The following is a 24,562-nucleotide window of genomic DNA, read 5'->3' on the forward strand; positions in this document are numbered from 1 at the left end:
AAAGTACATCAAAATTGTTCCAACAAATTCAAATTTGTCCTCAATGAAATATCGGTCAAAGTTTGCCAATAGAAAGAGAGATAATCAACTTTTGTCCAATGAATGAGGTTTGCACAATGAGGCCTAAATTCTAGCCTGAGATCACTGCAACAAGAGGCCAAAAATAGTATTGAACTGTCCACAGAAGCTCGACTAATCACTGTCAAAACCCTCAGTCAACCAAGGTCAAAGTCACACAAAAGGAGCAAAATCACAGTCAGCGAAGGTCAATGTACTTTTTAATTTTCCGGCCTCCAAGTATGAATAGAACCGAAGACAAATAGATGCCAAAATAGCCCAAGTCAAAAGTTGTCAATGACCCTTGAAAGAAAAAAAGTCACCACAGTTGAAAGTAGTCCTCTATCTGATTTTTGCACGTGGATAAGCTTTGAAATTGTTGACTGAACTTGTGATGCAATCATGTCCAAAATGAGTGCCAACGAGGTTGTATTTATATGAGTCATATGTGGGTTAATTAGCCCTAACGTAGCTGACTCGTAGGTCTCATCGGGCCAACTTGTAGGTGACAATAAATTAATTTTTTCTTCATGTTTTACAATGAAAAATGTTGACCATATTATTCTTCAACAAAACCAGCTTCTTGTTCTAAATATAAGATTGTAAAGTCCGCATAAGATGCAAGGGCGGCAACCCATTTAGCATATAACAACCACCCTACAAGTTACTGAGCACTTCCAGATTGGGATTCTAGGGGTGAACAGGTACGAGAGTCAATTTTGAGGCCTCCCCTCAACCTAAAATAGTTAAAAGAGTGGATTTCCAGCAAGCTAGAAATCACTTTGCCAAATTTTGGGTGAAATCCTCTTGGTAAGCTCACACAAAAATTTCCAAATTTAGATTTGTATGTTAAAAATGGCTAGAAATTATCTAAAATTCACTCCAAGCACAAGTGTTAGTTTTTGTAGCATCAGATGTGTTCTAGCCACGAAATTTGGTGGAGAGGCTAAAATACATGAGATCTCCAAAACCCATAAATCGTTTCTGGAAATTCCACCTAGAGATGGCTTAATTAGATTATTAACTAATTTTTAAATATTTCCTAAGTCTAAACTTAGGGAATATGGTTAATTAATCATAATTAATTAAGTTAAGGTGTGAATCATCTAGAAACTCACACGGATCGACTCCAAGATGATCCTAGCCATTGATTAAGTTTTAATCTTGGTCATTGGTGCTCCAACAGTGGATTATAAGAGGAAGTCGATGGGCACTTGGAGAAGACACTTCTGCAGTTCGATTTTCTTGGCAGATCGATTTCCAGAGAGCAACAGCAGTTGTCGGAGAGCCAAAGATCAAATCGGGGTCAGAGAGGGGCAAAGACAGTGATCCAGAGGATGTTTTCCATATCCAGAGAGACAGTAGGAAGGAGGCCAAGTTATTCCCAGTGATACAGCACAGAGGACTGCGCAACTGCTTTAGAATTAATTCGATTTTGCTTAAGAGAAAGTCGTTTTCAATTCTAGAGGTCGTGCATAAGGTCCAGAGTGTCGAAGAAGTGATTTCCTCAGCAAAGACAGACATAACGACTTCATCAAAGGCAGTTCAAAGGTTAGACATCATAGGGTCTGCGCAGAGGCTGATGCAAAGGGTCCAAGAGGACGAATTTTCTGAAGGGAAGTTGTGTTTGGGGTTGCTTGTGGAAGAAGGGAAATTCTTGTTGTGGGTTGCCAGTTTCAGGCATCCAGATTGTACTCAGAATTTCACTGTTGCATAATAATAAAAACACTCAATTGTTGCACCAGTTTTCCCAAGTTAGGTTTTTCCGAGGATATTTGTCCAAAAATAACGGTGTTAATTTTTGTGTGTGTGCTAGCATTTCTCAGTTTCCAACATTATTTATTTCCGCAATTTTATTAGTGAAGGTTGCAGTGTAATTAATTTGGTATTTGTCGTAGCAAATAAATTGTTAAATTAATTAACAATTAGAAGAATTAATTCCAGTTGTTACAATAGGATTTCAGTTTTGGAATTTCCACATGGTATCAGAGCGTGAGTGATCATCCGGGAAGCTCAAAAGAGGAGAAAGAATTTCGCTGCTCAGAGGGAGCAGCGGTCCAAAATTCTTGAGGCAGCGCAGTGCTCAGACAGGAAGACCAAATTGTTGGGCTAGCAGTTCGATTTTCAATTGCAAGGCTACAGAAAATTTGATTTGCCCAGGAGAGTGATTACAACAATCATAGGGAGCAACTACAGCTCAGATTTTCACTGAGAAGATTTTTTGGTTGGACGCAGAGGATTTTGTAGCAGTTTGCAGTTGCAGAATTAGTGTCGAGTGGAAGAGAAAAGCACACACCAAAGGGAAAAATTCTCTCAGGGAACTTCAAGTCTCAGAAGTTCGAGTTTTTGTAGATTAGCAGTAGTTGTGAGTAGATCTTCTCATTCCAGAAGGGAGTGTGAGTAGAAAAGCAGCAGCCAAGCAGAAGGAAAGAGGGGATTTTGACAGTTTTCGAGATGGCCACTGTAGGGCTTAGAGATTAGGATAGGTTAGGCGAATCATCCAACTATGTCATCTAGAAGGCCAGGATGTCTTTACTTCTAGATGAATATGGCCTAAAGCCTACATTGATAATGTAGTGGTAGTTCCTCGTGATGCAGATCAACTCAAGGAATATAGGAAGGAGATGGCACAAGCTAAGCATTTGATCTTGGATGGAGTCTGGGACCATATAGTCTCACATATAGCGGCCAAAGAAATGTTGGATGCTCTCCCCACACTATACCAAGGTACTTCCAAGCAGCGGAAGATGTTCCTGGAGGAGAAGCTGAGATGCATTGGGTTGCAGAAGGGATAAGGCATAGATCCCTTCCTCACCAAGATTCAAGAAGGTCGAGACCAGCTTTCAGCTGTTGGGGCAGCGCCTCAACCTTCAGAACTAGCGCGATTAGCACTCAACAGTGTCTTAGAGGATTGGCAGGTCTTCGTCCAAAGTATATTAGGCAAAGACCCGCTACCAAGATGGAACAAAATGTGGTTCGATTTACAACAAGAGGAATTAAGACAAGCTCTGTTGAAGAGCTCCATTAGTGGCAACAGCAGTAGAGGACAGAAGGTGGTGAAGGAGGAGGAGAATGTGTCCCTAGCATTTGAGGGTCCTAGTCAGCGGTAGGGGGAGTAGAGAAAGAAGAGGGACTTGTCTAAGGTCACATGCTTCAAGTGTGGTGAGTTCAGTCACTACTGCACGCATTGTCCTCTCAGGAAGAAGGACAAGTCAAAGAAGCAAGACCAGCACGAAACGTCAGCTGAGATCGACAATTTGTCCTCCAGGTTGGAGGAAGACTTCCTGATGTTGGCAGCCATACCTCCAGGAGTGAGGTTGGGTGACTTGGATTTGTAGCCCAAGAAAGCTACAGATTTGGGCAGAGTCTTTGAGGAGTCCACCTCATGGATCATTACCGGGCTACGAGGGCCCATAGTTTTCAGTAGCAGGATGGATGCTTCTCAGTTGCAGTAGTTGCAGTTGCAAAAGCAACAAATGAGAGGGAGTTGCAGTGCAAATACAATGTTGGCAGCAGCATGGCAATGTCAACAGCAGCGCAAATGCAGCATCAAAGTTGCGCAGTATTTGGTGGGCCATATGGCCAGACATCAGCAGCTTGACAGAGGTGATACAGAGACACGGTGTTGTGGCAGGATGTGCAGCACTAGAGAGAGAACACGGTCCTCGCTAAGAGGGAGTGTTAGTTTATGTAGCATCAGATGTGTTCTAGCCACAAAATTTGGTGGAGAGGCTATAATACATGAGATCTCCAAAACCCAGAAATCGTTTCTAGAAATTCCACCTAGAGATGGCTTAATTAGATTATTAGCCGATTTTTAAATATTTCCTAAGTCTAAACTTAGGGAATATGGTTAATTAATCAGAATTAATTAAGTCAAGGTGTGAATCATCTAGAAACTCACACGGATCGACTCTAAGATGATCCTATTCATTGATTAAGTTTTAATCTTGGTCGTTGGTGCTCCAACAGTGGATTATAACAGAAAGTCGATGGGCACTTGGAGAAGACACTTTTGCAGTTTGGTTTTCGTGGCAAATTGATTTCCAAAGAGCAATAGCAGTTTTTAGAGAGCCATAGATCGAAGCAGGGTCATTGAGGGGCAGAGACAGTGATCTGCAGGAAATTTTCTAGATCCAGAGAGACAGCAACAAGGAGGGCGAGTTATTCCCAGCGAGGCAGCTCAGAGGACTGCGCAGCTACTTCAGAAGCAATTCGATTTCGTTGAAGAGAAATTCGTTTTCAATTCCAGAGGTCGGGCAGAGGGTCCAGAGTGTCAGAGAGGCGATTTCCTCAGCAAAGACAGACAGAATGACTTCATCAGAGGCAGTTCAGAGGCTAGACGCCATAGAGTCTGCGCAAAGCAGTGCAGAGGCTAACGCAAAGGGTCCAAGAGGACAAATTTTTTGAAGGGAAGTTTCATTGGGGTTGCTTGTGGAAGAAGGGAAATTCCCTTAAATAATTTTGGTCATCTTTTCTTGCTGTGGATTGCCAGTTTCAGGCATCCAGATTGTACTTAGAATTTCACTGTTGCATAATAATAAAAACCCTCAGTTGTTGCACCAGTTTTCCCAAGTTGGGTTTTTCCGGGGACATTTGTCTAAAAATAACGATGTTAATTTTTATGTGTGTGTGCTAGCATTTCTCAGTGTCCAGCGCTATTTATTTCTGCAGTTTTATTAGTGAAGGTTGTTGTGATTAATTTGGTATTTGTCATAGCAAATAAATTGTTAAATTAATTAACAATTAGAAGAATTAATTCCAGTTGCTGCAATAGGATTTTAGTTTTGGAATTTTCACAAGAAGAAAATACAAAATTAAAATAAAATAGAGTAAATGGAAGAGGTTTGGTGATAGCTTAACTCACTTGGATCTCAGCAACTTCTCTTTTATTACAAATCTAGTTTGTTATCGCAAGGAAATCTTCATATTTGCAAGACAAATTAGCTAGATGCAAGTGTTAAATATACTAGAAAATATATTTGTACCTATCCTTGGCTAAATTTAACAAGTTGACCAATTTTCCCCAAGGAAATGCTTGCTACTAAGATAAATAATTTAAAACCAGCAAGCTAATTTTACCTTAAACTAATTTCAGAAAATAAAAAAGCTTTAATTTTTAAATAAAGTCATTGTTGGATTATAGTTGTGCCCTTGCTAACCTCACCCTTATTGGAGCAAGAAATTTACACTCTTTTAAGTCGATATAGCCTGCCAAAATCAAGGGAGTGGGTTTCGTCTTGGTCAGAAATCGCCTCCACAATTGAATTAACTTCCTTGATAACTTTCAAATCCGCTTAGGAGTGACCTCCCTCAAAGTGGCATCTTCAGCCTTAAAATCTTGTGTGTGATGAATACAAGACCCTACACAATTCAAAGCTCTCTCTCGGAATGGTCTGGTTGCTTGGATCAATCCACCTCTAAAACAAATTCACAAAGTGGGGTTGCCACATACTTTTCCCCTTCCGCGTGACTATTTAGCCCCTCAATAACAAGATTTCTTACCTTTAGCATGATTTTATTTATAACGAAGAAAATCATAATAGAAATCCCAAAACATATATCAAAAAAAGGAATGCAAATAAGAATCTCTCCACAGTGCATACTAAAAACATATACAAATGTTTGCAAGAATAAGCACTTTTATTATGAAAGCACTAATCTTAAATGACAACGACAACATTAAAAATGAAGGGCGGCTAGCCTTTATTGAAAAACTTATAACTAGCTAACAGCTAGTTTTGGTTCACCCTCGAGAAAATATTTTAGTAGTCATTGACATGTCGGAAGCATAGTAAATAATTCATGAAATATTACAAAATAATATTTCATTCACCCACTACAAGGTCAACTTGAACAGATTTCCACAAATTAGCTCAAGACTCAGTTTGTTCATGGTCCACAACGGTCAATGGTCAAAATAGTAAACAATAATAGATCAATGTTCCACTTGGTCACCCTTGAAGAATTCGACTTGGTCCTTTGGAGGAGAAATTCATCTTCCAACAGATACTTTCTTGGTCCAATGCTCAATTAATTTGTCCACTAGGTCTCCAACAGCTAATTAGACCCTCTAATAGCTAGTTGACTTCACCAACAGCTATTTTTACTTGACTTTTCCCTTTGGTAATTCAATTTACCCATATGGAAGCTAGATCTACAACCAATGTTATCAGAACCGGACTGGAACTAGTGGAACTGGCTGGTCCGACCATTTTTGGCCCAAAACCGGTCCGAACTAGGCCTCCAAACCGGCCGGTTCAAGACCGGTTTTGTGCATTTTGTACCTTCCTAGGTCAGCGTAAAAAAATTGCCTTCTTTATTTTTTTATTTTTTCATTTGGTTGGCCCACTTCTAATTCTCCCCTAGGCCAACCTAATATTCAAGCCTATGGTCCTATTATTGCTATGCATTTAATGGTAATGTTTTCCCTTAATCTTTCATTTCCATCCTTTTACTTAAATATTTAACATTATCAAGAAATGACTCAGGATGTTTGAGAGTGGTTCTAACCTCATTGGATTTCATACGGAGAAAGTAAAATTTTAGATTTCACTCAAAATTCAGCAGGCTCAACAATTTTTCAGGATATTAGGATTGCGGGGATTGCAACGTTTCCATCGGATTTTGTCATGTACGAAAGCAAGGAACTAGTATTTAATAAAGAGCACCAATCCCTCTATGTACTTTGATGTTAGTGGCAATGGTTGTCGAACTCCTCTATCATGACTCTACTAAAAATGTACCCATCACTCAAACAAAATCTTGACTTGACATGCTACGCTTTTTCTATCTTATTTTAATGCTTAGAGGGTTATATTGATGACGAAGATCCCAATATAGGCAATGATTGCAGACTTGGATGCTACTCATTCTTCAAATGAGGATGAGGAGGATGATCAGGATGATGATTTTGATGATGACATTGACAATTAGCACTTGTAGGTTGTAGTTGTAGTATTGTACATTGTAGTATCATACTATCATGTTATTTTGGACTGAAAAGGCCTTTTAGAGCATGTTTCTTGATGTTTTTGGGTTCAGCGATGTTTTGCAATAAGTGTGACTTTGGTTATATGCATTATTACTTGCTATATAAATGAGAACTTTTGCATATTTGTGTATAAATAGTTTGGATTCATATGGATGCACATGAATATATATGTTTTTTCTTTCAAATATGAATATTTTATGTGTTTTTGGTAAACCAGTTTTTTTTTCCGGTGTTTTACCAGTTCTTGGTCCACAAGGTTTTTCAGTTCGATCATCGGTTCAATTCTAATAACATTGTCTACAACGCACTTGACTTTCTGACAATTTTGGCACCTAGGTATGTTGAAACCAGCGTTGATCTAAACTGGGTATACCTTGAAATCTTCATATGTTTCCCAACATTGCCATGTCATCACTTATTTGCCATGTCATCATGCCCTATCTTGGACCTCTAACGCCCTTTGGAATTTCAAGAAACTGAGACATGGGTTTTGTTCCTCTTGTTCAATAAACCAATTTTGACATAGGACATGTCAAATTCTATCAAGATTTGCCCCTATCATGCACCTTGGAAACCTGCCCTACTACATCATCATGCCCAAGTGGATGATCTCTAACGCCCTTGAGGATTTGCAAAAGCAAAAACATGGGTTTTGTTCTTCTCATTGAGTAGACCACATTTGTCATAATGCATGTCACAAACAACCCAATGTTGCCCCGTTCTGTCCCCTGGAAACCTGCTTTGACCAATTGACCAAGTTTGACCAAGATGTAACTAGCCACTTCCTTCCCTAATAGAAAAACTCGACATGGCATGGATTCTTCTCTTCAAACTACACATTCTGAGACCAAGTTGACTTTTTGACCACTAGGATCACTATGCATTGGGAACCTTGAGCTATATTGATAAATGTGAAAATTTGTCAAATGAGACTACCATGCTCTGAGAGTTGTCTAAGGAATATTGCACCAAATCGAAGGCCACCTACAGACTCTATAGACCATAACCATGTGTAATGACATAGTCGCACCTTGACAGAGGTTGGACTAGCCCATACACCGGTGATTACCCCTACAAATGCAAGCTCCTATAAAACCATGACACTTCAGGGAGTTCTCCTAAAGCCCTCCAATCATGTATAGGACAAGAGTAACCCGAAGTAAAACTTCAAGGGACCAGCCATTGTTTGACCAAGACAACAAGATACAAACTCAAAAGACACAGGCCTGTACCTAATACAAAGCCTCACATGACTTTTACATCGCTTTAAACTTGTGAACTTGGGCTTATAATGGTGGTGATAAACACTGCAAAGTGTTCATATGTACCCCTGCTGACATGAGGGGCAACAGGACCTTAACTAGAGACTCCAAAAATCTCATAATTAGTTACTATTCAAACAAAATCAGATTTTCTTGTATATTGCCAACTATTTGCGTCATAGTTTTAAAAACCGGCGGAAAAAACCGGTAACCGGCCTAACCGGCCGGTTGGAGACCTGGCCGGTCCGAACCGGCCTATCTAACCCGGTTTACACCCTACCTTGCCCAAAAAACGGCCCTAACCGGTCAAAACAGGCCGGTTTAGGGCGGAACCGGCCGGTTTATAGCAAACCGGCCGGTTCCGTCCTAAACCGGCCGGTTTATCGACAGCCCACCGGTTAAAAGAAAAAGCGCAGCGGTTTTTGGTTTTAGGGGTGGTTTAGGGGTTTTGAGGGGTAGGGAAAGGTATTTTCCCTCCAAAAACACCCTCACACTTGCTATAAGACACCCCTCTCACTCTCATTTGTCTCACACAACTGATTTGGAGTGTTTGTGAGTGTTTGTGAGTTTGTTTGTGAGCTTGGAGAGTGTGGAGTTTTTGCTGAAGTAGTCATCTTGGAGTTGGAGTTGGAGCTATTTTGGAGATAGTGTGTAGCTGCCAGTGGAGTTGCCATCTTCAAGAGGAGGCTAAGGGAGCTAGTTTGCATTTCCAGGTAAGGATTTGCACTTGATAATTCCTCATTTGAGTCTGTTGTCCATGAATTTTTTTTAATGTGTTATACTTATAAACTTCTCACTTCTATGATCTATCATGTATGCTATAAACTCTCTAGCTCTATGCTATCAAATTTTGTAGCTTGAGCCTTGCATGTGCATTTGTTTTCCTACATTTATCTTTGGTTTTCCATTTTGCTTAGCTGCAATTTTTTTTTAAATGGAAGATTTCTTTGCAAATTGTTATTATTTCAAGCAAACATGGCTCCAAAAGGAAAGGACAGTGCATGGGTTCATTGTGATGTAATTGAGGGAAAAATGATATGCAAATTATGCCATAAATCTATTGGAGGTGGGGGTATTCTTAGGTTGAAACAACACTTGGCTGGGGTAAGAGGCCAAGTAAAGCCATGTGATGCACCAAAAGAACTGTTAGGTCCTATTAGGGCAGAATACATTGCCAAGCTTGAAAAATTTTATGAGGATAAGGCTAGGGAGAAGGCCATCCAAGATGAAATTGCAAGGAAGAGGGAATTAATGGAAGCCATGAATCTTATGAAAGAAAGTGGGTATGATGATTATGAGATTCAAGACTCCACTTCTATCCCTTCCACCAATGACCCCTTTCACTATGTTCATCCTTCTGTTGGAGTTGGCCAACCATCAAAAGGAACAAAGAGACCAAACATCCAAAGTTATTTCTCATCTTCTGCCAACATTGCCTCTTCTAAATCTAATCCCACTTCCTCCCAGCCAAGTTCTCAACCCACTTTGGATCAACATTGGAAAAAACAACGCAAAGAAACTTCTCACCAATACATTGCTAGATGGTGGTATGATTCAGATATCCCATTTAATGCTGCTCGCTCACCTTATTACCAAGCTATGTGGGACTCTGTTATAGCTGCAGGAAAGGGCTTCAAAGGCCCTAGTATGCATGACTTGAGGGGAGCTCTTTTGCAAAAAGAGATATCTTCCATTGATGAGTATTTGGTTGAGTTTAAAGAGTCATGGCTCAAAACAGGTTGTTCCATTATGTCAGATGGATGGACCGATGGAAAGAACCGCACTATCATTAATTTCCTTGTTTCTTGCCCTCAAGGAACCATGTTTTTGAAATCAGTTGATGCATCTGATAGGGTAAAGGATGCAAGCCTTCTATTTGAGCTTTTGGATAACATTATTCAGGAAGTTGGGGAGCAGCATGTTGTGCAGGTCATCACTGATAATGCCCAAACTATGTTCTTGCTGGAAAGATGCTTGAGGCCAAATATAAGACCATATTTTGGACTCCATGTGCTGCACATTGCATAGACCTCATGCTTGAGGATATAGGCAAAGTGGAGTGGGAAAAAAACACTGTAGAGCATGCCAAGTGCATTACAAAATACATTTACAACCACTCATGGGTATTGAGCCTAATGAGGAAACACACTGGAGGCAAAGAGCTTGTTAGGCCTGCAATTACGAGATTTGCAACTCACTTCCTCACGTTGCAATGTCTCAATGGTCAACATAGAAACTTGCAGAAAATGTTTTCCTCTGAAGAATGGTCTGAATCTCGGTGGGCTCGTAGACCAGATGGAAAAGACACCAAAAAGAAAGTGTTAGACACTTATTTTTGGAAAAGGTCTGTAGAGCTTGTGAAAATTACCGAGCCCCTTGTTAAGGTGCTAAGGTTGGTGGATGGGGAAAGATTGGCCATGGGCTACATTTATGAAGCTATGGATCAGGCAAAGGAGCAGATACGGGCAGCTTACAATGACAGGTTAGCTAAATATGGCCGTATATGGGAGATCATTGATAACAGATGGAACAATCAACTCCATCGTCCTATACATGCAGCCGGGTATTTTTTGAACCCAAGGTATCACTATAAAAATCGGCTAGGAGATCAGCATGATGGGGAGGTCAGAGCTGGATTGATTGATTGCTTGGAGCGCATGGTCCCTAACCATGTAGACCAGTTGGAAATACATAGACAGCTTACTATTTTCAATCAAGCAAGTGGTACTTTTGGCAAAAACTTGGCAAAGATGGCAAGAGATGTGGACCAACCAGGTAAGCAATTCCAATTTCCATTTTGTTTTTCATTTCAAGTTAAAATTGTTTACGTTCTTTACAATTCAAATTATAAACTAAGTTACTAATTATTGTCTTTTTCTTTGCAGCACATTGGTGGGAGTCATTTGGTGGCCAGTGTCCTCAATTGCAAAGGTTTGCAATTAGAGTCCTCAGTCAAACTTGCAGTGCTTCAGGTTGTGAGCGCAATTGGTCTGTTTTTGAGCGCATACACACGAAGAAGAGAAATCGTTTGGAACAAAAACGGTTAAATGATCTTGTTTTTGTGCAATACAACCTTCGACTGAGGAGGAACCAAATGATGAGCAAATCACCTGATCTAGATCCCATTGTGTTGGACGATATTGATCCAACATCAGAATGGGTGGAGGAGACTGAAGATCCTGTGTTTGAGGTTGATTTTGATATCGACATGGCTTTAGCGGAGGATGAGGCAGATTATGTGGCGGCATCAGAACCAGGATCAGTAGCGGCATCAAGGAAAGGCAAGGAACCAATGGAAGGCACTAGTCGTGCACGTCGAAAAACTCGTGCTTCCATTAGGTCCACTTCTATTGTCATTGGTGGCATTGATACTGATGTTGCAGATGAGGCAGAGGCATCCTCAGACTCTGAACCAGATGATGTCTATGTAGCTCCTGATGATGATCCTGTGTCTAGTAGTGGTGATGGACTTGATGATTGATCATGTGTACACTGTAGACTTGTAGTAGGCCAATGGCCTCATAGCTTGCAGCATTGTTTTTGGACTTTACAGGCCATTTAGAGCCTCATTTCTTATGTATTTTGCTATTTTGTCGATGATATGTATTGCACTCGGTGCCATTTTGATATATTCACCTTTGCATGGTATATAAATGAGCAAACTTTGCATATTTTGTCTCTATTGGCTTGGAATCATGGTTTTACATCTTAAAAATAGTTTTGTTTCATTAAAAATTAATTATTTAATGTATTTTTTAAAAACCGGTTCGTTTAGACCAAACCAGTCCCGGTTAGACCGGTTCCGGTCGGTAAACCGGTTCATTAGGTGGACCAGTCCGGTCACCGGTTCCGCTTTTAAAAACACTGATTTGCGTATAATAGTTAAAGTACATCTATATTTTCATAGTTCTTAGATTGTTTTGGACATTAGTTAATATAGATAACTAAGAGAAAAAATTATGAGTCCAATAGCAAGTTCATATGTAAGCAAACTCTATTTTTATTTTTATGTTCACCTAACAAACTATAAGGGATCAAGACGAATATGGTTCTCCACTCATTCTTTACTTCCCAACTCCTCTCATTAGATAAATGGAAAAACAATCAGCGTTGCAATCTCCCTCTAGCCAATCTACTCAGCATCACTATATAGTCAGAAATTATATGCAGATGTTGAAAGATCACTTACAATAACACAGCCTCCAGAAGATGACCATTGCTCTAAAGTCCATGTATTTGTTTCCCATAGATAGAACGTCCCATTTCTGTAACATGGATATCATTATATTTAAAAAAAATAAGAAGCAATTGAACAGTTTCCAGCTAAACAGTGTTATCCACAAAAATGAGTAGCAATTGTAAAATTTAATCTAGAAAATGAAAATTTATTTATCTGACAAAGCTGCATATCATTCGTTTGTCTAACAAAAAAAAGGCAAGCACATACGGTTTTGCAGAGAACAAATAATCCCCTGTCGGAGACCACTTCAGCAATGATATTCCTCCTAGTCCTCGGCGGAGAGGAGTTCCGACTCCTACATGACTTCCACATCAGTGTATATAGGAATAGTTGTCCAATCGATAATAAATAAAAGTGGTGATATCCAGAATACATCTCCTTTAATGTGAAATAGCTAATTGTATTACTAATTGTCCAATCAGTACACTAAATACTAAGGGTGATGACTCCTAAAACGCATTTTCTTTTAACATGCAAAAGATCATTAACGCAGGCAAATTATCTAATGTAGGATGTCCACCAAGCATAAAAGTGAAGTAAAAACACATCGATTAATAAACGACAATAAAAAGTCACAAATTTTGAAAAAATACATCATCTTTATCAAAATCAAAAATAGCTCTAATAATGTGAAAAAAACTTAATAAGTATTTTAATGTAAACAAAAAGATGAAATACAGCATGCACATGAGCCATCGGTAATAACTTATAAGCTTTCTTTTCAAATAAGGCTGTATTATTGGGCATCAAATTGTATCTTGGACATTTTCTGGAAATACAGCACTTCGCATCTCACATAATGACACATTTTTGACAGCACCAAATCAGTGACTATGTTATATTTTATCACGTGGATTTGGTCTTTTAGTAACATAGGACTTGAATATATTTTGAGCCTAGTCAATGAGATGATATACAGAAGGTCCATGGGCCATCAGGAATACGTTTATTTCAAAATAAAGGCATACTATTAATAATCAAATTGTATTGTTAACATTCTCAGGAAATTAAGCACTTTACATCTCACAAAATGACACATTTTTTATAGCCCCAAATCAGTAACTATGTTATATTTTCTTGTTGAATTTTGGTAGCTGCAGTCGGTATTCTTCAATTACATTAGCCCACAAATTTAAAAGAAACAAAAAATTCAAATTTGAGTTCAAGTCAGCTCCAAAATAAAAGAGGTAAAATTAAATTTTTGAATTTTTAAATTGCCTACAATTGTCAAGTCGGCCCAACTTAAGCACACACCTTTTGGGGCACCTCAAGGCTCAAACCACTATATATTGCCATTCGATCTCATCACTTGGGCAATTTGGATCACCTAAGATCATTTTGATTTCTTTCACACATGCGAAGGAAAACGAGGGTCAAGAAGACCGAAATATGACCTGTGTTAAACAAGCCTCTTTCTGATCTGTTTGACCAAGTTCTGGGCAGCGTTGACCAATGGTTTCTGGGCAGTTTGACCACAGTTGACTAGGGTTTCTGAGGAAATTGCAGGAGGCCAAAATTCGGCCCTGTTGACCAGAGTTGACTGAATTTTAGAAGAAGTGCAGGAGGCCGAAAATGTGGTCTGTTTCACCAGATTTTACTCATTGGATATTGTGGTCAGTTTGACTTTATTTCACTGGAAAAATCAGATTGTAACCTAATCTTCATGATTGGGGGAATTTGTAAATAAATAAATCAGGAATGTGAACAGTCATCGGGAGATGAACTAAACAATCACTCCTAATGTATATAACAATAACCCACCTATGGAATAATCAGACGAATCAGTTTTTCTGCCTTTGGAGAGTTACTGCCTGGCCTGACATGGTATCAGAGTCAGTCCTAAAAATAGTTGTAACTCCCTTCATTTTTGCCACTGCCTCTGTCCTGAGCGTTGCTCTGCCTCCATTGCATTGCATTCACCTGATTACTCTGTCCTGAGCGCTGCTCTACCTCCATTGAATTGCATTCACCTGATTACTCTGTCCTGAGCGCCGCTCTGCCTCCAAGAACTCGCAGCTATCAATTGAATGGCGCCATGCTCTGGATACAACATGAAGACTAGAATGATAGAAACGAGGAACCCTTGCTAGACATTGTAATCCTAAATCATTTGGAAATCCTGGAAAAATACTTAAGCCATTGCCTTCGAACTCTGAGTTGGACGTATTACAAAATTCGGCGCTCTTTGCCGGCAGCTCTTTCTGGGCAAACTTTCTCCACTGACCTGGAATCTTGAGTCTTCTGCGAAGCCGAAGCCGAAGCCGTTTTAAAGACTTTAGCCCACGGATTCTGGACCCAATACCGAGCAACTTGTTTTGAACCCGTGACTTGAGTGACGATTTTTGGCAGCATGAAACAACGATTCCCATTCTTAAACAGGCTCAAATACGGCTCAGCCTTCTATGCTTTAAACGTAGAGGAGGGTGCCCGTTCCTATTGCAATTCTAGATAGGCAAATGCTCCCGGCAAGCATCTCTTCATAATTTCTGTACGACTGCTGCTTTTCCAATTTCATCTGTTCATGAAATTTGGCTATGAAAGCATCCGCCAATTTGTCAAAATTACTGTTGTACTACTGACGACGATGAAACCAAGTTTCAGACATTACGGCAACGGCGCCCGAGCATCTTAAGTGGTATTATCGTTTTGAATTTTGAATGCGTTTGCATTAAAGCTGGTATCTGCTATTGTGTTCAATTCTTTGACTCCAGCGAAAAGAGACTTCTTTGTAAAGCTGATGACAAAGGCTTCTGAATTTAATCTTTTGCTTCATTGTGGACTTCTCGGTGAGGGCTTTTCTGAAATTTGCTGCCTTGAAATTTTTCACGAACAGTAGCTAAAGATTGCTTCCTTGAACCTACTTCATTGTCGATGTTTGAATGCGTTTGCATTATTAACTCCGTTGAATTAAAGCTGAATCCGCTCACTATATTCAAGTATTGAATGTGCATTAAAGCTGAGCGCATCCGGGGAAAACACTGTGGGTATTAACGTTGAGCACTGTGGGTGTATATATATATATTGTCCAAGTCTGTGGTATATATATATATATTGAATGGTTTTCTTGTTTAAAAGAAAATGAAAGGTGAGGATATTTTATAAATTTTGGAGACATTTGAAGAAAACTTAGTGCATAAAGAATTTGAAATCTGTTGCCCTTTTGAGTACAACTTCACTGTATATCAACAGAAGTTTTTTTTTATCAGCAGAAGTTATTTATCAGCAAACCTTTTTTTTTTTATCAGCATAAGTATTTTTTACAGAATGCATTCAATCATCTCTATGGTAGGAATAGTTCTCACTGGCAAGGAGAACTATCCTGAATGGTCCCGGATGATAAAACACACCCTCATCTTCAATGAGTTGTGGAAAGGAGTGTGTGTCGGAGAAGGAGACAATGACCCAGTGCAGCCTACATCAGACAAAGAGCTCGTCATTTGGGAAAACAAGAACAGCAAAGCCTATGCATTAATCGCAGCATCTGTAAATGAAGAAGTAAGTCGCCATATTTCATCATATTCAACTGCCTTTGAAGCTTTACAAAAGCTGAAAGAACTCTATGACTACATTCTGCACTTGAAGTTGTTCAGCTCATGATTAAACTCTTCACTCTTGAACTAAAAAATAATGATCCTCTTGCTCTTGCATCTGAAGTAAAGTCTATAATGCATGATATTAAATCCACTAAGGTTGAGCTGGATATCCCTCTTATTGCTTTTCTCAAGGCACTCTATCCTACCTACTCCAATTATCTTGAGTCTTTACAAGCAAATGGAAATCTTAAAGATATAACCTTTGACTCTATTGTGAAAAAGTTTGCTGAAAGAGAGAAAGCCTTTGGAAAGAAGACAGCTCCTGAATCTTCTGAAGAGACTATATGCCTTGCTCATAAAGAAAAGCATCCTGCTCAAGATTCTACAAGAGGAAGAGGTGGACGAAGAGGAAGAGGAAGATACTTCAGAGACAGGGGGGGCAGACATTCTCAAGGAGAAAAGGCAGATCTGCATTGCATTCGCTGCAAACGAAATGGATCACATGATGCTTCTACATGCAAGCTACCATGGGACAAAATTGAGCAGAAAAGAAACCAGCAGAAGGTAAAACTGATGATACAGACAAAGGTAAAGCACCTGAATCCACTCACTATATTGAGGCACAATGTAACATTGGAGTAAATGAAGATTTGTTTAATGCTTCACTTGTTTCTTCAAAAAATGATTGGTTGCTTGATTCAGGAGCAACCTGTCACATGACTCATAGAAAATATTTTTTTGAAGATTTCACTAACAATGTTGATGGAGCAGTATACTTTGCAGATCAGTCAAAAATCAAGCCATCAGGGCTTGGCACAATCAGGCTTAAACTGCCCATGTTCTATATCTCCCACAGCTCAAGAGAAACTTGCTGTCCTTGGTCCACATCCGCCAACAAGGTCACTCCATTCATATGTTTGATGGCAAGCTTGAGGTAAGAAAAGCATCTGACCACTCACTTGTCATGAGGGGAATAGAAGAAGAAAGACTTCTCAAACTGCAAGGAACCTCTGCTCATGCACAACATTTCTCATATATTTCTCATCATGAAGAAGGTACACTTCCATCAAGTTTATTATGGCATGCTAGATTTGGACATTTAAACTATGACAGTCTCCGCTTATTGAAGAAAAATGGTGTTGCTGGTTTGCCTACGATTCCTAGGAAGCATAAGCAATGTGATGCTTGCATTCTAGGAAAGCATAGCAAACAGTGTTTTCATGATTCACATTCAAGAGCACATAGGAAGCTTGAACTCATTCATTCAGATTTATGTGGTCCAATGCCTGTTCCTTCTGCAAATGGAAAAAAATATATCATGACATTTATTGATGATTACACCAGAATGTGTTGGGTTTATTTATTGAAGAACAAATCTGATGCTTTTCAAACATTCAAAATTTTTCATAAATGGATTGAAAATGATGCACAATCTCATATTGGGTCTATTCGCACTGATAATGGAAAAAAATATACATCAAATGAATTTGAAAACTATCTTTGCCAACATGGGATCAAACATCAAACAACTGTGCCTTATAATCCCCAACAGAATGGTGTAGCTGAAAGAATGAATAGAACAATCTTGAATATGGTACAATCCATGTTTTTCTTCAAAAATGTAAAGATAATGTTTTGGGCTGATGCTGTTCTATGTGCTGCATATATAAAGAATAGATGTCCATCTAATGCTATAAGAAACAAGACTCCTTATGAATTGTGGTATGGACATGTTCCTTCGGTAAAACATCTCAGGATCTTTGGTTCCACCTGTTATGCTTTGATACCAAAGGTACATAGAAACAAACTTGGTGCTAGAAGTCGTAAGTGTATCTTCCTGGGGTATTCAAACACCTCTAAAGCATACCGTCTCTATGATGAAGTAAATAAAAAGTTTGTTGTATCTAGAGATGTAATTTTTCTTGAATCATCCAAATCTGACAATGTTGTTCAGCGGCAACTTGATCGCTTGGATAGATTCGCAAACACGAAATCATTTCAAGAATTTGATAATCAGATTCCACATCTTGAAGGACGGATTCCTATACTAGATCAACATGTGGAATCTTATTCTGAAGAACAATCTCCTCTGCATGAAACTCCAACAACGGATGATGCTTTAAGTGATGTAATTGATAGAATTAGGAGACTCAATCTTGATTCAGTCCCAACTCAATCAACAGAGCAGCCTGGACCATCTCAGAAAGGTCCCCCAAAGTGGCTAACAAAGACACTTGAAAGTGTTCATCCTGATGAAATTGGAAAAACAGGAACCAGAAATTCAAACCGACAAAATGGAGGTGATGTAGATGACTCTAATTCACCTGTTGATATGGATGTTACTTATGATTGTGAATTGAACTTGTCTACAGATTTTGAACCAACTTCCTTCAAAGAAGTTGCTTCTCATGATGAATGGAAAGAAGCAATGCAAAAGGAGTATGATGCCCTCATAAAGAATGGCACTTGGAAGCTGGTTGATCCTCCATTTGGAACCAAACCAATTGGCTGCAAGTGGGTCTACAAGAACAAGTACAAAGCTGATGGCTCACTTGACAAGCACAAAACTAGACTTGTGGCAAAAGGTTTTGCACAGAAGGAAGGGGTCGATTATGAGGAAACTTTTGCCCCCACAACAAAATGGGCCACCATCTGGACACTCTTTGCACTAGCAGCTCAGAACGGTTGGAAAGTCCATCAAATGGATGTAAAAACTGCATTCTTGAATGGAGATCTAAAAGAAAATGTTTTTATGTCCCAGCCTGAAGGATTTGTTGTGAAAGGACATGAACATAAAGTATGCAAACTTGTGAAGTCCTTGTATGGCCTCAAACAAGGACTGCGAGCCTGGTATGAAAAACTAACTGAGCATCTTCTGAAACTCAACTTCAATCATTTTGATCTTGATGATGCAACTTTATTTGTCAAGAAAGTTGGCAAAACAGTTGTGTATCTTGTGGTATATGTAGATGATCTTTTAATGACAGGGAACAATGAAAGCTACATTGCATCCATAAAGAAGGAATTGGGGAAAAGTTTTGAAATGACTGATTTGGGCTATATTCATTACTATCTTGGCATTGAAGTAACCCAACATCCAAAATCCATATTTCTTTCTCAAAAGAAATACATTGGAGATTTGTTAAACAGATTTGGCATGACAGAGTGCAATCCTCTTTCTACTCCAATGGAACAAAACTTAAAGCTCACGTCTATTGAAGGAAAGGAATTTGAGGATGCAACAAAGTATAGACAGCTTGTAGGAAGTCTCATCTACCTTACTACTACCAGACCAGACATTTCATTTATTGTTGGAACCCTCTCCAGGTTCATGCAAAAGCCTTGTGAGGGACATTGGTCTGCTGCAAAAAGAGTTCTAAGGTACTTGAAGGGAACTCAAGACCTTGGAATCAAGTATACACAGGTGGACGACTTCAGCATGATTGGATACTCTGATTCAGACTTCGATGGAGACAAAGAAACTGGGGTATCTACTTCAGGATATGCTATGAGTCTTGGATCAGGAGTTGTCTCCTGGAGATCACGCAAACAATCAGTTCCAGCAAATTCCACAACAGAAGCAGAATACGTGGCAGCAACTGAAGCAACGAAAGAAATTGTGTGGCTCAGGAAAATTCTTGAAAATTTGCAGGTAAAACAAGTACAATCAACTCCACTCATGATTGATAACACCTCTGCAATAAAATTGGCCAAGAATCCAAAGTTCCATGATCGAACAAATCATATCAATACTAAATATCATCTGATTCGACATCATGTTGAGGCCAAAACAATCCATCTCCGTCATTGTTTCACAAATGAGCAAATTGCAGACATCTTCACCAAAGCACTTGGAAAGGAAAAGCTTGAACGATTCAGAATGATGCTTGGACTCACCAACATCCCTTTAGATTAAGGGAGGGAATGTTGACACCTAATCTTCATGATTGGGGGAATTTGTAAATAAATAAATCAGGAATGTGAACAGTCATCGGGAGATGAACTGAACAATCACTCCTAATGTATATAACAATAACCTGCCTATGGAATAATCAGACGAATCAGTTTTTCTGCCTTTGGAGAGTTACTGCCTGGCCTGACAGTTTAATTGGGCAATTTATCTAAGAAAAGGTTGCTGAGTTTTTCCCTACTCAGGATTTTCCCAGGGTAAAATTTTGTGTCTCTTGTGATTGGCTGTCTCTTCATGATCCTACTGTCATTATTGTTTTACTGTTGAGATTTTCTATGTGTAATTGCTTAATGATGTATGTGACATCAGAAGAATTAATAAAGAAATAATTGGAAGTAATTATCGTATTAGAAAGCCTTGAAGAATCAACATGGTATCAAAGCCTAAGTTGAAGAGCAGCCTTGAAGAAGACAAGTTTGAGAAAGCCTGTTTCAAATTATTCTACTAGGGATTGTTGGCATTAGCCCTCCCCATTTCAAGAGAAAAATCACACAAGAAATCTGAGACTGTCAAGAAGAAGGCTACCTGAAATTTTGTTGTCTGCCGGTTGAGGCCAAAGAAAGACAAAATTCTGCAACAGGAGGCCAAAAAGACCTCAGTCTAACTGCAGGTGGGCCGAGAGGCCTCAGGGTTGATCAAGACCGAAAATCCTCAGGAGCCTTAGTGTGATTGATCAAGACCGAAAAGCCTCAGGAGCTGAGAAAACTAGGCTGTAGACCCTAGAAAGGACCAAGAGGCATCAAACCCTTGAAAATACAGGACCATGATGCCTCAGCAATGATGGACAGAAGATGCTGATGATTATCTTGAGGTCTGGTTTGACAGCTTGACTATTTCCCTATGAAGATCAAGGAAGCTCAAACCAGAGGGAGAGAGAAAACCTCAAGTTCCTAATTCTCAGATTGAGATTCATTGTTTACACAAATCAGTGAGCAAATTCTCCACCTATTCATCACAGGTTTATTTCTAAAGTGACATGCCAAAGGTGAATATTATTTGCCATCATTGTTTGTGATGCATTAACAATATTGTATGGCTCAAGTTTTAAAATCAATTCAACAATTCTGTTGATGTAACCAAAGGACTCTGTAGTATGAGGTTTCCACAACATGCAAACTGTTACTTTATCCTAGCAATCCAAGCACACTGTCAGTATGTTTTATTACAATGCTGAGCCACAAATGCTGGAATCTATTCCTTGCACATCAAGGCTGTCAAAAATGAAATGAAGAGTGGGATCAAAAAGCACACTTATGTTTCACTACCAGTACATTACAATATGTTGAAGGTTTGTTCATGGAGCAAGTTCGTTGGAATTCCATGTGCTAAAGAGGCACAATACAAGTTTTTCAAAAGGCTGTATTGATCATTGATCTTAATACATTTACCTGGACTAGTATACCATAATGAATATTGGTAGCTTGACCGAGATGGAACATCCTTGATATCATGATGAAATAGGACAGCAGAGTAGCAGGGCCAAGGGCACACGTTCAGGCCTGTTGGGCAGCTTCAAGGACAAAGTTGAAATCTGTTTAGAAAGAACAAAACCAATAGTGCTACTCATATATGTAATTGAGATGCCTTGTATATGATGTTGAAGTTCGTATTGGCTGCGATAAATTGCTAAAGTAGTGCCAGAACAGAATTGTATTTTGGCAGAATTGTATTTCAAACATTTAATTTGATTTGATTCAAGAAAGATAGTCCAGAGCTAGAGGGAACTGAGGAGAAAGGTTTCTTCACCTACAAACAATAAATTCCAATGATGAGATTCACAGCAGGAGATGACAAAGTCTGTTGGACTTACAAAAAGTGTCGATGAAATTTTTGGAAGTTTTAGGGTTTGTAAATCCTAGAGGATTATAAGTCTTGGATAAGAAAGCCCTAGGGTTTGTGGATAAAACCATAGAGCTAGACCTAGATCGATGTTTCCACTGAAAGAAGAAACCCTAGCTCATGCAAGAAAGGAAAAGAAAGCTGCATGCATTAGTTGTTGATGATGAGGATGACGATGATGAGTTTGTGAATGGGTTTCAATGATTTCTGCAAGAGGCAAGGAACAAGTGGGAGTTGTCCAATCCCTTCAATCCTCCGAACAAAAGATAAGTACTCTATATCTATCTCTTCCTTGATTATTGATTAATTATTAAGTTAGCCTCTTGTCTTTGTTTCTTATGTTGGGTTATAATTGTTTCTTCCATGACCTCCTAATTAGGCTTGCAGGTACATCGTAAAGGTTGTCAAGGCTCTGGCAACGGTTGAAAGCATTGGAAGAACAAAGCAAAGTTTGTGGCAAGGGGATTCCCCAAGGATCATTGATTTGTTTTCACAAGCGAGAAATTGTACTAGTAACTGGAAGAGCTCCTATCTCAGAGGGAGCAGCTAGGCCAACAAGTTTGAAGGATGCCATGATGAAGGAAATTGTGTTGAAGAGAAGTCAATGGTGACTTTCAAGTAGATCTACAAGTATGTGATAGATGACAACATAGAAAAATAAAAATCAAGGATTCTCTCAGGAAGAGGGAGAGGACTATGAGAAGACAACATTCCATGGATCCCCAAAGATATTCAGAGATTGCTCGAGTTTCATCTATTGGACGAGGAAGATGCACCTGGTTCACAATGCCCAACCGGCCCCACAGTGGTATCATGCACTTGGCAGATGACCCGGGGCCTGTATGATGATGTGGCATCACTTATGCCATCATCTGATCCCTTACAGATGGTCTACAGGCATCTTCGATCTATTTGGAGACCCATGAGGACACTTGTGTGCCCCCCCACCACACCCATTAGGAGCACGACAGGTTTATTATCTAGAGAACAAGGGGCCAACCTCTTATCTACTACTTTTGGGAGTCTTATTTCTCATTATGGCACCTATGGACTTCATCAAGCCTCTTAGAGGGCCCAGCAACATGTATTTTTTATCATTCGACCTCTTGAGAGGCTTATTCTTTTTGTTTATGAGCTAGTGTGGTGGGCTTGTCACCAAAAGTTAGTTATTTTACACATTATTTTATGGGTTAATGTTGGCCGAAATAGCTAAATCGAACTCATTAGAAGTGTACAAATACAAGTGATGTGAATTCATTTTAGCATCATCACTTGGATTGGATCATATCTACTTGTGAGATTTTCGCTATCTTTTGAGGATGAGATTTTTGGGATGAATGGATGAATTTCGATGTTTGGTTAATCTTCTTTGTCTTGGAGCTTCTATGATTGGCATATCTTGGTGATTGGATATATTCTTCTTACATGTAAGTACCATGTTAATGTTATTTTGATTCTTTATGTTGTTGCATTCATGATATTGGGATTTTTGCTATTTTAGGGTTAATTTGTTGCTTTTCTTAGAACGAAATTGTGGAAATTGAATCTCTAAATAGTGATATATCATGTATGGGCCATGTTTGAATGAATGAATGTTCCTAGAGACATTTTGTCTTGATAAGTCACTAAATATTGTTGAACAAAGTATAAAGACCTCGAAGCTCCTTCCATTAAGCCCTAATGCCCAACGAAGTTGCTTTTTAGGCCTCCTTGACAAGTGGAAATAAATCCAAACTCTTGATCTTCCATGACTCCATCCCAACCAAAGGATTAGGCATTGTTCCTCCATAGGTGATCACCTTAAAGCATATTTTTTGCACCTTCTCTCTTTCTTTCTAGGCCTACCCTACATAGGTCACCTAGGGCATCACTTATCTCACAATCTAGCCATCCAAATACTTCAATTTTTGGTCCACAATTGCCTTGCCATTTTCTCTAGAGGCCCTCCAAATTTGAAGTGAATCCAACGGTGGGATCTTGATATTTTGCAAACCCTAGCTCGAGGATCGTTTCTTGCCCTAGGTTTCCCTTGGCTAGTGACCTTATTGGGATTATTGCATCAAATTCAAAGAAAAATTCTCCTTTAATCCCTTCCCCCCCTCAATTAGGTCAATCACACCCTTGATTGATAAATTCCATCCCTTTGACCTAATTCCGGGTCCACTTGATCCTGTGTGGTCCCACAACCTTTTGAAGCTAATTCCACAAAGGCCACTTCGTATCCAAGTTTCCACAAGGATCTTAGGGTCTAGGAATCTCCTTGATAAGTCATATACTCAAACCCTAGCCCTTGGGATTCTCCTAATCCCTTCCTAGAGAGCCTTTCATCTTGCTTTCCAAGCAAGCTAGCCATATATTTGAGCCTCTCTTGTGAATAGGCTTCTAGGATCACCGTTCACCCTATCATTGACCCATTCATCTTCATGATCCTCATTATATCGGGTCTCCTCCCATCGGTGAAAGTTCGTAAAGAGTAGGGAGCCTTAGTTGAGGTGACAGTGGGCTATCGCTCCATTGTTGCCCTTGACCTAGTAGTTTCCCTATAGGACCCCCTCCTAGGACCCCTGCTAGTTTGAGCGGTAACATTTATGGCGTCATTGTCAAGGAAATGAGATGTATGTTTAGTTCCCCATACGACATATTGACATATGATTATTGGCGACTCCA

The 24,562-nt window shown here is 39.4% G+C and overlaps 1 protein-coding gene across 1 annotated transcript in view; it reads right to left on the reverse strand.

Annotated features, from left to right (window-relative positions):
* LOC149169708 (Transducin/WD40 repeat-like superfamily protein) overlaps window positions 1–24,562 on the reverse strand; it is a 233,819-nt gene that overhangs the window by 118,342 nt on the left and 90,915 nt on the right. Inside the window, exons 8-9 of the mRNA XM_089428776.1 lie at window positions 12,761–12,848; window positions 12,503–12,578 (exon numbers count right to left, since the gene is read on the reverse strand). Of these exons, the coding sequence (XP_089284902.1) occupies window positions 12,503–12,578; window positions 12,761–12,848 (164 nt within the window). The remainder of the gene's footprint in view (window positions 1–12,502; window positions 12,579–12,760; window positions 12,849–24,562) is intronic.

This window comes from Pinus tabuliformis, chromosome 4_2 (genome assembly GCF_031772625.1).
Source record: "Pinus tabuliformis cultivar Carrire ecotype Pingquan chromosome 4_2, CPIR1, whole genome shotgun sequence".
NCBI classification, from domain to species: domain Eukaryota; kingdom Viridiplantae; phylum Streptophyta; class Pinopsida; order Pinales; family Pinaceae; genus Pinus; species Pinus tabuliformis.